Below are 14886 nucleotides of genomic sequence, written 5' to 3'. Positions count from 1 at the left end.
AAGCCCTTGTGCCACGCCTTGACCCTTGCAAGGGACATGCAGTGTTCACTGTACACTTGTAACATTCGTCAATGAATGTCTGTTCTTCCTACTCCTTCCGGTGTCAGAAAACGAACAACACCTCTTTGCTCTTCTGCTGACACCTCCATGTCACTGTTCGCAATGCAACTGGCAGCGTTGGACGATTGATGCACGTTGCTGCTAGCTCTGTATAGTCATGTGACATGCACACGTGCCCTCTGGTGACGAGCTGTGAACTTCCACACTAGTCAGAACCACACCTCATTTCACAAGCCATGATATTACCCTCCTGTCATCGGTTTGCACATTCCCGAGTCTGGCTCATTTCTTTTTGAATGCCCCTTATACTTTTAACAGTAAGCGTAGGTGTGGTACTGAGTCAAATGCTTTTCAAAAATAAATAACTACTGCATCTATATGACTGCCTCGATCCAAAACTTTCAGTACGTAATGTGAGGAAAGTGTGAGCTGGGTTTTACACATAGATGTTTTTGGAATTCATGTTAGTTGTCATGGAGAAGGTCATTCTGTTCGAGATGCCTCATTACATTTAAGCTCAGAATTTTTTCTAAGATTCTACAACAAATCGATGTCAAGGATACTGGACAGTAGTTTTGTGGCTCACTTCTGTTACTCTTCTTGCAAACGAGTGTGATCTGTGCTTTCTTCCAACTACTGGACAAGGTTTCTTGTTTGAGGGATCTATGACAGATTATAGTTTGAATAGGGGCTAACACAGCCACAAATTCAGTGTAGAATATGACAGGGATTCCATTGCAGGGTGTATATGACCCGGGACAACCAGGAAATCCGGGAAAAACCTGGGAATTTTTTCATTCGGGAGAAAACCGGGAGAAACCCGGGAATTTTTCGGAATTCCGGGAATTTTTCATTGTTTTAGCTTTCAGTTAAATTTTTGTAATTTTGACTGGTAAGAACTGATTCTTTAGCAAAGAATGTTACTGTATCCAGCTACTGGAGAATGATACTGCAACAATAAAATATAAACGAGAGGAAAAAAAAAACTTTATTAGCAAAGGAAATGCACCATTACCGTGCACGCACAAGCATCTGTAAATAGCAAAAATATGTCAAAGGCTGTAGGGCGAAGACAATAAACTGCTTGCTATTTGCGTGACATCACAACTGTTCAAATTAGGTTCGTTTGGCCAGTTGCCAACGGGCTCATGTGCATGCGCAATTGACTCGTGTATGAGCAGTACCTTCTCCCGCTTCCTGCTATGTGAAGTGTGGCTGTTAGCTGTATCGGAAGTAGCAGCAAGCAGCCAGATGCAAATGAGAAAAATTTTTCTCGCGCACCCTAGCTGCCAGATTCGCACATGCACAGAGTTGCCTGAGCTGTAATGGGGAGGGGTTAGTCTCCACGTGACCCATGTTTGCATTAAGTTATCTTCTGCCATGTATGGCATTATGCCATAATAAAGAACCAAAAATGAGATCGTACAGTACTGGTACTACAAGAAAATTTACATCCCAAAAGCCACACTGAACAGCTTAATATCAGAGACACCTACTTCATTGTGAATGTGGAAAAAACCAATGTGCACTTCAAGCCGAATTATGCATTTTAGTATGGTTTAAGAAATTCCAGTGCTCTGCGGAGTATCCTCTGATGCCCTGTTTCTTTTATGGTGTAATGTAAGCTCTCTTAGTGCTTTATACATATGAAAATGCGGGTTTCCTACACCACTACAGCTGCACACGCGCAATAATGCCCGTTTTCTGGTGCTTTATGGCAACTACTAAATCAAACCTATTTCTAACCATCTCCGGATAGTATTGTGAACAGTGGTTCAAAAAGCATTACTTTCAAAATAAATTTCTTTTCACGAAAGATGAATTACGTTATGTCTGGGAAAGTAGGATGAATTTCTAAATCACAGAGCGTTTAAAACTAAACACTTTCAGGACCAGCCACTTACAAGAATTTCGAGCCCAGGAGACCAGACACAAAAAAAGATCAATATTATATGTGAAAGCTTAGCTTCCATTGCAACTTGTTAATCTTAGAGACCAATATTATATGTGAAAGCTTAGCTTTTCTTGTAGCTATACTACGTATATTAATGTAAACCGTTAACTTTTACTCTTTGTGTGTTCACGCTACATAACCAGTGATCTTGTTATTGGCTGACTATAACACATCTCCTATGTTCTGAATATCTGTTGTCATAGGTTGGCGAGATCACATGGCATGAGATATGATTGAATTACAAAAGGACATCGCAATCACGGTTTCAATGCTCCAGAAACTAACGCGCTGTGTTTGGTGCAATCCGAATTTATACTTTCGTAATGCGAAAATATGCAACATATATGTTGCTGCAAATCAAAGGTCTTTCCAAAACTTCTCTTCTTTTTTTTTCATTAAAAGTCTTTCCAAAACTTCTCTCCCCTGTCTTTTCTTTTTTTTCCGGGAAGTTCTATGCAAGTGTATAAAACATTAACCATTCAAAGGATTGATAAGTTCTACCATTCCGAGGGAAAATCTATGGAAAACCTACTGTCACTCATCACAGAAAAAGTGTATTTTCACCTGGGAAAAAGCATATTTTTTAAATGGGATATCTGGGAAAAATCGGGGAATTTTTTTTCCTTGTCCCCATACACACCCTGCATGGGGTCCTGGAGCTTCAACTACACAAACACTTATTTCACTCACGTTTCTAGTGGTACAAGGATTAAATTGGGACAGTTCTCGTAAATTTTCCCTCGTAGGGATTATCTGAAAATAGGTTTAAGCATTTCAGCTTTTGCTTTGCTACCCTCAATTTCAGTTCCTGTCATTTTCTAGGGATTAGACACCAACTTTGGTGCCACTAGCCGTCTTTACATATTGACTGCCCACCACTAATAAAACTGCAATTTCCACAATTGATTTCTGGATGATTTAAGTCTCCACCAATGATTACAGTATGATTGGGAAACTTATAAGCAGTGAACTGAGGTTTTCTTTTTGGTCACATCAGGAGAAGAGTCTGATGGGCGATAGAAGGCTCCAGTTATTATTTTATGTCACACCTGATACTGGGTGTTGCCCAAACAATCTCATGTGCAGCTTCAGTTTCTTTCTCATCGGATCTGAGTGTCTTGTCTACTGAAACAATTTTCCTATTAGCATATCCTTTCAATATAGTTCATTTTTCCCCAAAAGTCTCACTGCTATCAATGTCAGGTTTCAACAAGCTTCCTGTGCTTTGGGTTATGTGAGCTTCCCTGCATTTCTGGAGCATTTTTAACTCTGGTACTTCATTGCGAATGCTTTGGCAGTTAACCAATAAGGGTTTAATACTCTCACCTCTTGGAAGCATTTCTTTCTATTTTACAGATACTTCTGTGTTTCCTACAACTATTGTTATCTGGATTGGATGCAGAGTCCCCTAATCTAAAAAATCCTTGTATGCACCTCACACACAGTCAGTTACCTAAGTAGCAGCCTCCGATGTGTACTGCACACCTGACCCATTTGTGGTGACCCTACCATTCTCAACCCTACGGTGCAACTCCAGGAAGTCACAGCCTAGATTGACACAGAACCTTCGTAGTCTCTGGTTCAGTCCTTCCCCTCGACTCAGAAACAAGAAGCCATGACAAGTTCTGGGTGTAATGCTACAAACTGTGAGCTTCATTAAATCTCCATGCAGAAAGTTCAACTTCTCAACCTTCTCCGCCAGTTGCTGGAATGACCCAACAATGACCTCGGAGACCAGACAACACGCATCATTTCTTCCAATGTGTGCCACAATCTGCAGCTGGTTGCACCCTGTTCCCTCAATGGCTGCTGGAATAGCCTCTTCAACATGTTGAATGAGGCCCCCAGGCATACACACTGAGTGCACTTGAGTTTCCTTTCCCGTCTCTTGCTGCCATTTCCATAAGGGATACCATTGTTCGTCCGAACTGCCGATGGTTAATAGACCCTTACCCTTTTGCATTTGTCTCCTCTTGACATCAGACAGAACAGGTGAAGTGAGTCCCACTGTCTCAGTTTCACTTAAAGAGGGCACCTCAAACTTGGTTAAGGGGATCGGTATAATACCCCAAATCCTCCCTACTCCCAATCCACCCTATTCAGGGCACCTAGGCCTACCACTGAAATGGTACTCACAGTAAAATGGATGAATAAAGACAGATTCTATACTTCCTGCAGCAGAGACAGGATCCACAGATGAGGATAGTACTTGAGGTACCTTTGGTAATCACAGGTACATGGTACTCAAGGTGATTTGCAGCCACATACAAATGTCAACCAACTCATCCCATGTTCAAGAACAGCATTCACTGTGAGGCTGCCTTTTGGCTCATGCAATGTACACACATCAGAAAAAGTTTTGCATCACCTCAGTTCGAGAGTTTTAGAACCTGTACAGAAAATTGGAACAGAGATCAACATAAACACCATTTCTGCCCTTTTTATTGCTCATGAAAACCACACATTGCATGTTGTACAATCATACAGTCAGGCCTTCAGAGGTGGTGGTCCGGATTGCTGTAAACACTGGTACCTCTGATACCCAGTAGCACATCCTCTAGCAATGGTGCATGCCTGTATTCGTTGTAGCATATTATCTACAAGTTCATCAAGGCCGTGTCGGTCCAGATTGTCCCACTAATCAATGGTGATTTTGCGTAGATCCCTCAGAGCGGTTAGTGGGTGACATCATCCATAAACAGCCCTTTTCAATCTATCCCAGCCACGTTCAATAGAGTTCATGTCTGGAGAACATGCTAGCCTCTCTAGTTGAGCGATGTTGTTATCCTGAAGGAAGTCATTCACAAGAAGTGCACGATGGGGGCGCAAACTGTCATCCATGAAGACAAATGCCTCACCAATATGCTGCCGATATGGTTGCACTATCGGTCGGAGTATGGCACTCATGTATCGTACAGCCATTATGGCACCTTCCAGGACCACCAGCAGCATACGTCGGCCTCGCATAATGCCACCCCAAAACAGCAGGGAACCTCCACCTTGCTGCACTCGCTGGACAGTGTGTCTACGGCATTCAGCCTGACTGGGTTGCCTCCAAACACGTCTCCGATGATTGTCTGGTTGAAGGCACGTGCGACACTCATCGGTGATGAGAATGTGATGCCAATCCTGAGCGGTCCATTCGGCATGTTGTTGGGCCCATCTGTACCACGCTGCATGGTGTCATGGGTGCAAAGACTGACGTCGCCATGGACGTCGGGAGTGAAGTTGCGCACACTGCAGCCTATTGCGCACAGTTTGAGTCGTAACACAACTTCCTTTTACCGCACGAAAAGCATTATTCAACATGGTGGTGTTGCTTTCAGAGTTCCTCTGAGGCATAATCCGTAGGTAGTGGTCATCCACTGCAGTAGTAGCCCTTGGGCGGCCTGAGCGAGGTGTCATCGACAGTTCCTGTCTCTCTGTATCTCCTCCGTGTCCGAACAACATCTCTTTGTTTCACTCCGAGATGCCTGAACATGTCCCTTGTTGAGACCCCTTCCTGGCACAAAGTAACAATGCGGACGCGATCGAACTGCGGTATTGACCATCTAGACATGGTTGAACTACAGACAACATGAGCCGTGTACCTCCTTCCTGGTGGAATGACTGCAACTGATCGGCTGTCAGATCCCCTCTGTCTAATAGGCGCTGCTCATGCATGGTTGTCTACATCTTTGGGCGGGTTTAGTGACATCTCTGAAAAGTCAAAGAGACTGTGTCTTGTGATACAATATCCACAGTCAATGTCTATCTTCATGAGTTCTGGGAACCGGGGTGATGCAAAACTTTTTTTGATGTATGTGTTGCAGGTCAATGAACATGTAACTTTGAACTAAGCTTACTGATTACCTTTTAATCCGTTCAGCTAAAAAATTACTAATTCCCTGTAAGAATTGAACTAAATACACAAAACATCTGTCAACTCAACAGAAAAACCTGTGGTACAAATTACTAGTTTCGTTAGTCAATCATGATAAATGATATATCTAAAAAAAAAAAAAGATCAATCATCAACATTAAAGAGCAACACAAATGAAGAAAAGAAGAAGAATAACACAAGAAAAAATCCACAGACAAAGTCACACACAGAAGCACAATATCTCTGCTTGCCATACAGCTAACTACTACAGATTAATCCACTCGTACATGCAACATAGGATTGAGTTTTGGAGTGGGGCATCTGCAGTTTAGGCTGATACAGTATACAGGCTCCAGAAGAGGGAAGTTAAGAGTAAATGCCACTGTATGCGAATATCAATTCTGTAGGGACCATACTACTGGTTATAATTCACTAACTGTGAACACTGTGCATGTTTGCAAAATAATTATGTTCATAAAAGAGAAAATAGCATAATGCACCATATAGCGGAGACACTGAGTTGCACATATGCATAACAAAATGACTGTCACAAATTAAGCTTTCAGCCGGTAAGGCCTTCATCAAAAATAGACCCCCCCCCCCCCCCCCACACACACACACACACAAGGGACTGCCACACTGTGGCAGTGCGGCTACAGTTGCCTGAGATTGCAGTTACGTGACTGTGGGTTGCGTATGCGTGAGTGTAGGCATGTTCGTGCACACACGCACTTTGTGTGTGTGTGTGTGTGTGTGTGTGTGTGTGTGTGTGTGTGTGTGTGTCTTCTATTTTTGATGAAGGCCTTATAGGCTGAAAGCTTTATTTATGACAGTCTTTTTGTTGTGACTATCTGCGACTCAGCATCTCCGCTAGATGGTGAGTGGCAACTTTCCTTTTCATAATATTGTTTGAAAATAGCATAATAGACATATTCATCATTACATCATTACGAGACATAAAGCAGTGATGATTAACACATGAGGAAAAAAAAAAAGAAAGAAGAAACTTTTTAGTGGAAGAAAGTTACTACAGGTTTCCGAATACTGTAAAGCGCTATATGGAAATATTTTTTTGGCTTTCATGGGCAAGCGTTTTAACATCTGAGCCATTCAGGCATGTCTCACAACCCACCCTTACAGCTTCACTTCTGTAATTATTATTCTGAAGACAAGTGGTAATATGTAAGTAATAGCATTTTGTGTGCATAATCAAATTTTGTTGGTATTAACATACCTGTGCTGCAAGTCTTTCACTGGAAGCCTTTGGTGAAACTCTGATGAAGGCAGCAGCAGGAAAGATCACGCAGATGAGAACACCTATTGTTGATCCAACAAGTCCCAACACAAGTTCTATGTTAGGGATAAGAAGTCCAACACCAAGTGACGCACCGACTAGAAAAATTGTGATCCATTTGAATCGATTTTCTGGAATATGACTGCTAGCACCCTCATGGTATACTATGGCCTACAAAACAGTGAAATTACAAGAGTATTACACAATATGAAAGAGCATTATTAAGTGAAAATAACATTACTTTGTTTCCTCCACACTTAAAATAGCCAATATCAACAATTAATATTGATGTAACAGTAACTATACACTTGCCCCATAGTTTCCATAACTTTCATAATACTATAAACAACACATAAAAGAAAAGAAGAGGAATGAACAACTGTCTTGTAAAACATGAGAAGAAAAACTTTAAAGAAATGTTGTATACCTGTGGTGAGTTGCAAACAGATATATGAATGTCAAAGGGAGGAATGTTAAGAGCTCACCCTCCTATTGATATCATGGCTTTTACAGATGACAGCACTAGCAAAGTGGAATAAAGATAGGAAAGGAAATCAGCTATAAATCATTTAAGGGACCCAATCCCACATTCCTATGAGGTGATTAAGAGAAATCATGAAAAACATAAATCTGAATGCATTGTGCAAATATTAAAAATTTCCTTCAACATGTATCAATACTTTAAATCCTAATCAAAGATGATGTCTGGCACATTTTAAAGTGTAATTTCAATCAGTAGCAATAGGTGGCTATTTTATAGATATATTCTACACCATACCTCCTAAATATATATGCAAACTATCAATTCTTGTATAAGATGTACATTAATTTCAGTGTGATGTTTATTACATATTCAAAATGTGCTGACGATTTCATTAAATATACCCTTTCATTCAGTAACATGTAGATGGTATACATTACACAGGAGGTTTCTCAAAACAATTCAATATTTAGAATTTGAAAAAAGGACTACTGAGTGGTGGGAGGAGGAGAGGGAGGAAAAGGGAGGGAGGGAGGGAGGGAGGGAGGGAGGAAGAAAGAGGGGTAGGGGGGAAGGCTATATGGTTATCACATACTGCAGATTACGAGAAGCTACTGCAATGTTACTGCACAGTATTGGAAAAACATCTGATTTTCATTCATTAATTATACAAATACTAACCCTGCGAAACAGTAAAGAGTAGAGGCTGGCACGGCAAGGGAAGATGACAAGTGGGAAGCTTACAGCCACTGACAGGACAAATCCCAATTTGAAAATCTCACTTGAAGTCGTAGGTGCAAAACTCATAAGTATGTTACCTGTAAGAAAAGGATAAAAAAATTCTTAAATGTACGTATCTTATGAAAAATAACATTACAGCTAGGACCTTCATACAGTTATAATGCGCATTTTAAAAAGTTTTAAGGTTTTGAAATTAAGTGCACATGAGTAGAAAACATTACAAACAGAATTCCTTTGTAAACAGTCTGTTGGTTCTAAATATTTATAAAATGGATAGAGAAAAACCTATTCATGAACTGATAGCAGATTAAAACATCTAGAGAGGCATAAAACTCTAGCTTTTGGGATCAGCAGCTCCTTTATCTGGCCAAAGAGACGAAGATGGTTAGAAGAAAACAGACTGATAAGGCTTAAGTATATAGCAAAAGTTGCCAAGAGCTGGTAGGTCAAGTTAAACTTACTGGACAAGCTGAAGGGGTACAATAAATAAATGTTTCTCTCCTATCCTCTGTGGTAATCCTCCTCTGACTCGGGGTCATGGGTGACTGAATCCTGTGACATTTCTTATATCCTTAAGCCTCACCAGTCTTTCTTCCTCTAACTCCTTCTTCTCTACTGCTAAAATAATAGTTTCCTGATTCCAAAAGATAGCAACTTTATGCCTTTCTGTAAGTTTCCAACTGCTACCACTTGGTGAGTAGCTTTGTCTCTTTCCACATCATAAACATTCACAATGTCTTTAATACTCAGAAGAACCACAAATTTACAAATGGTCAAAAAAAAAATAAAAAAATAATCTCACAAACTCACCTGTAAAATTCTGGGTACAAAATGCAACATATCCAAAGAAGCCAACACAAATGTATACTCCGGTGCACATATTGATGGCAGCCTTTATAACATCATTCATGCGGTCCAGTGAAGCATTATAAAGAGATTCATAAATTTCAAATAGTTGCCTGCAAGTGAAAGGCAAATATTTCTTTAGTGAGTAGTTGAGTGATGTATAACAAAATAAACAAACTCTGAGGTAAGCTTAAGTTATTTTGCAGAAACCATGTGAAAATGTTATTTAAGGCTTTTAAAATGTTTCATCTATGTTAAGTAGGGGAATTAAGCATACTTATTGATAGTTTGAAACACTACGAGTGCATCCTATATACTATCTCCACATCAGCATTTTGATACAAATACTGCCTTGGCTGCTATTTTTATTGTTGCTTCACTTATTTCATCAATACCTGATTGCATGAAAGAGGACAACTTAGAAAGAAATACATACAACATTAAAAACAAACTCCCAAAAACCATGCTACAAGAATGAAACACTGGACTTTAAAGCAGGAACATGAAGTAGCTTTTGGTTCATAGTAAGAATTTGTTTAAAAGTCGGATAAAGATATGAAGCAAGAGTCGTTAAAGCAGTTAGAAAGTAATTACTAAAAATTAGCTGACTAACCAGACAGGAATAAAAATAAAGGAAGGAGTAATGGTAACCATTCATCATATGGTTGAGGCAACAATCTGTCGACACGCCCATAACCATGATTTAAATTGTCACTAAGTTTTCAGACAGTGTCGTCCTTTAGAGCTAACAAACTAATGAAAATACAGATACACTGTCTCAACACTGCAGAAAGTGCTCATCAAACTCTAGTGACAGATGCTATGAGGTTGGTGTCGAGCATCAGGGAGAGATTTATTGTTAAAAGTTGGAGAATGTACACACCAAAAAGTAAAAAGTAGGAAGCAACATGCTAATTTCCCCTACAGACACATAATGGTCATGATGGTACAATCAGAGATGTCTGAGTTCACATGGATTTTTATCTGACGGTTAATCTTCAAGCAGACCATTTGTGAACATAACACGAGAGGGAGTAAATGACAGGATACAGTAAGTAGTCTCTGTCACATATCATAGGGCAAAACAACGTAACAGAGATGTAAATGTAGATCCTATTTCCGCAACCATTTCAGCTGGTGCCTGTTTTACTAACAAGGGGAACTCCTCATTTGCACCCCCTCATATTTAGTGGTAAGATGGCCCTGTGCACTTACGAGGTGCATTCAAGTTCTAAGGCCTCCGATTTTTTTTCTCCGGACTGGAAAGAGATAGAAACACGCACATTGTTTTAAAATGAGGCCGCATTCATTGTCAATACGTCCCAGAGATGGCAGCATTGTACGGCAGATGGAATTTTACCACCAGCGGCGAGAATGAGAACTGTTTTAAATACTTAAAATGGCGACATTTTCCTTACTTGAACAGCATGCAATCATTCGTTTTTTGAATTTGCGTGGTGTGAAACCAATTGAAATTCATTGACAGTTGAAGGAGACATGTGGTGATGGAGTTATGGATGTGTCGAAAGTGCGTTCGTGGGTGCGACAGTTTAATGAAGGCAGAACATTGTGAGACAACAAACCGAAACAACCTCGGGCTCGCACAAGCCAGTCTGACGACATGATCGAGAAAGTGGAGAGAATTGTTTTGGGGGATCGCCGAATGACTGTTGAACAGATCGCCTCCAGAGTTGGCATTTCTGTGAGTTCTGTGCACATAATTCTGCATGACGACCTGAAAATGCGAAGTGCTATCCAGGTGGGTGCCACGAATGCTGACGGACGACCACATGGCTGCCCATGTGGCATGTTGCCAAGCAATGTTGACGCACAATGACAGCATGAATGGGACTTTCTTTTTGTCGGTTGTGACAATGGATGAGACGTGGATGCCATTTTTCAATCCAGAAACAAAGCGCCAGTCAGTTCAATGGAAGCACACACATTCACCGCCACCAAAAAAATTTCGGGTAACCGCCAGTGCTGAAAAAATGATGGTGTCCATGTTCTGGGACAGCGAGAGCGTAATCCTTACCCATCGTGTTCCAAAGGGCACTACGGTAACAGGTGCATCCTATGAAAATGTTTTGAAGAACAAATTCCTTCCTGCACTGCAACAAAAAAGTCCGGGAAGGGCTGCGCGTGTGCTGTTTCACCAAGACAATGCACCCGCACATCGAGCTAACGTTACGCAACAGTTTCTTCATGATAACAACTTTGAAGTGATTCCTCGTGCTCCCTACTTACCTGACCTGGCTCCTAGTGACTTTTGGCTTTTTCCAACAATGAAAGACACTCTCCGTGGCCGCACATTCACCAGCCGTGCTGCTATTGCCTCAGCTACTTTTCAGTGGTCAAAACAAACTCCTAAAGAAGCCTTCGCCACTGCCATGGAATCATGGCGTCAGCGTTGTGAAAAATGTGTACGTCTGCAGGACGATTACGTCGAGAAGTAACGCCAGTTTCATCGATTTCGGGTGAGTAGTTAATTAGAAAAAAAATCGGAGGCCTTAGAACTTGAATGCACCTCGTAAGAAGTGCAATATCGACAGAAATTGAACATCAGTTGTGCCTTGGTTAAGTGGTTATGATGTTGGACTGTAAACTGGACGAGTTGTTTTCAAAACTCACTCGTGGTTTTTATTCATTAATTTTTCTTTAATTTTTTTTTTCCTCATAACATTACGAACTGTCTGTCCGGTCCCTGAAACATTTGTTCCCTTTCTGTAGTCTTGGCAGTGTTATACTGTACACTGATATATGAGCCATATGGTAAGAATAGATTACCATAACAAGTAAATGTGATAAATAGGGAGAGCAAGTGAGATACCACCTAGACATGTCACGGAAATGAAAAAAACAAATACATGGGTGTGAACTCCATTACAACAAAGGAAATCAAGAGTCAAAACTTCCAAAATGGAGACCACCTTCAGAAACATTAAAAACTTATGTTTTGACACAGAAACTGTGTGATTGTGAAACTGTTGCATTCATTTGTTCCAGCTTATGTGGACGTGATCACATTCATACAAACACCTAAATTGGGCAAGAAATCATATCTCACTCACTTACCAGTCATACAAATTAGATGCAGTGATACGAGATTCCTATCATACGACACATGGACTGTCACTAATGCCATGTATGACACACCAGATGCATTTTCCAGAGAAGGATTTGGTTGCCTTGTCACCTAGCGTCATCAAATGTTTGTGGTTCCCATTTGAAAGCCACTTCCTTTCGGCTGTGATAGAGTAGTTGTGCAGAAACAACTGTCATTATAGGTTCCCACCTTACACCTCACTGTTGCAAACTGATGTTGCACTATGACACAGACACCAATTTCAATACAGCAAAAAAATGGCACGAGGGAGATCTGAACACAGCTAACCAAAAATCTGAATACAGAAAACAGTGGAGAAAAAAGAAGAAAGAACTGGCAAGAGGGAGGTTTGAACATGGCTCGCCGTTTCGCAGTCCAACACCGTGACCACTTAACCAAGACGCCATTGCTGTTTCCGGCTGCTCTACAGTGCACTTGCAGTTCTTGGACAGTTCACTGTTTCTATTTTGCTTTTTTGTTCACAGTCCAGTACATCTTCTTCCTGTATCCATGCTTGATCTGAGTTCAGTTTTTGGCAGGCTGTCCACTGGGCTCTCTTGGCACTAAATCCCACAGAGGTGCAACAGGGAGTTTCCCTTGTGAGAATAGACTGCAGCTGTGGCTGTTACAATGGTAGGCACATTATACTGATAGGAACCCCAGAAGATGGTCCAGAGCTGAGGTATAAACTTAACTGTACACAACCTCCCCACTCCATCCTTTCAACAAAAGAACACTAAAGATAACATTAATTGAGGAATTTCAAATTTAATTCAGGACTTCAAGAATTCTACAAGTTTTTCATACAATATTTTTGAAGCTTTTATAAGAACACAATATGCGTAACTGTTTGACTGCAAATGATCTAAGAAACAGAACACAGCAAGATTTTTAAATATGGATACAAAGTGAACTCACTCACGTTTGGCAGGACAGTGCCATGGAGAATATAGGAATGCACTGCATGATCCCAGATGGCCGCCAGAGATGGACTTTCTCCATCCAGTCTCCAGCCAATAAGTGAGGCAGTGCTTCAACAACAACCTATAGTAACAATTAAATGGCTAAGTAATAGGTAACTACAGGTAGTAAACACTGAGCATAAGTTACAGTAATTGCATACGTAATATAATGGAAGGGCAAATTTGGCAGACCCATAGGAAAATATGGTTCTCAGAAAGACTCAGCAAGGATTCATTTCACACCACTTCTTTCACATATTCTATCTAGCAAACAACAGACTTAGGTGTATGCCTTTATTCAGTCCTTGAGGGAATTCCAAAAGGCATCTCACACAATACCATACTGTTGGCTGATAAAAAAGACGTGAACATCTAAAGTAACACAGTAGATACATAAATAGCTTGAAAACCTTAAGACTAACTGAATGCAGTAGTTTCTGCTACACTGCCTGACAGAGAAAGTGAAGCAACGAGAAGACATTATCTGATGTCACTGTAACTTCATACACATATGCACCATCGGCCGGTAAGTAAATGATTTGCAGTCCACCAGGACTGGCAGACAAGCACAAGAGTTCATTAGTGTTATTTGTGTTTAGTGTTGTTACCAGGCCTGGAAGGGTTTATAAGTGGCATGAACAGCATCAGATAGTCAGTGATCACTGTGAAGGACACGGAAATGCCACATACGCGTGTGAGACAGCACTTCTTAGCAACTGACACAAGTTTGAAAGAGGCCTCATTGTGGGTCTCCATTTGGCTGGCTTGTTGAATCATGCAATATTCAATATTCAGATTTGGAAAGTGTTTGGATGTAACAGTGTGCTAATGGCAACATGAGGGCAGGCACACTTCTCATCTGCATTCCGGTCAACCACGTCTGACCACCATAAGGGAGGATAGCCACACTGTGCACCGAGCACATTGTAACCACTTCACATCTGCACCTACTATCGGATTCCCTGATACATTCTGTGTCATTCTGCACCATTGGTTGGACACAAGAAACAGTCAGACTAAGAAATTACTGTCCCACGCATAGGCTGCCATTAACACTGCAACGCACCAGCTGCATTTGGAGCAGTGCTGTGACCAGGAAGCACAGACTGCTTATTAATAGCGTCACACTGTTTTCAATTAATTGCAGTTCTGTACTATCCTGGATGACCATCGTCAGCAGGTGTGGCAGCAAGCTGGGGAGATGTCTCACTCTTCCAACATTTAGGAGGGACACAACAATTTTACTCTTGGTGTCATGGTATGGGGAGTCATTGGGTTTAACTTCATGGCGGGTAGTGACACAGGGAACTCTGATAGTACAATGGCAAGTAATGGACATCATAATATGCTGTCTTTCATGGTGCCATATTTTGAACTGTCTGCATGATGTTGAGGTAATCCCATGGCCAGCACAATCCCCACATCTGTCCCCAACAGAATATGTGTGGGACCAGCTTGTGCATAACTCTGCTGCAGCGTCAGTATCCAGGATGTCAACATCCAGTTACAGTTGTGGTCAAGCTTGCCTCCGAAGAGGAAACAACAGCTTTATGAGATGCTTCCCAAACAAATCAGTTGAT

General features: G+C 41.1%; 1 protein-coding gene across 1 annotated transcript in view; it reads right to left on the bottom strand.

The window, feature by feature from the left end:
* LOC126176322 (putative sodium-coupled neutral amino acid transporter 10) overlaps positions 1–14886 on the bottom strand; it is an 81451-nt gene that overhangs the window by 45904 nt on the left and 20661 nt on the right. The window contains exons 5-8 of the mRNA XM_049923472.1: positions 13267–13388; positions 9203–9351; positions 8333–8469; positions 7111–7341 (exon numbers count right to left, since the gene is read on the bottom strand). Of these exons, the coding sequence (XP_049779429.1) occupies positions 7111–7341; positions 8333–8469; positions 9203–9351; positions 13267–13388 (639 nt within the window). The remainder of the gene's footprint in view (positions 1–7110; positions 7342–8332; positions 8470–9202; positions 9352–13266; positions 13389–14886) is intronic.

The sequence above is a fragment of the Schistocerca cancellata genome, chromosome 3 (assembly GCF_023864275.1).
Source record: "Schistocerca cancellata isolate TAMUIC-IGC-003103 chromosome 3, iqSchCanc2.1, whole genome shotgun sequence".
NCBI lineage: Eukaryota > Metazoa > Arthropoda > Insecta > Orthoptera > Acrididae > Schistocerca > Schistocerca cancellata.
The sequence above is the reverse complement of the archived record's forward strand: the minus strand, read 5'-3'. Positions and strand labels throughout refer to the sequence as shown.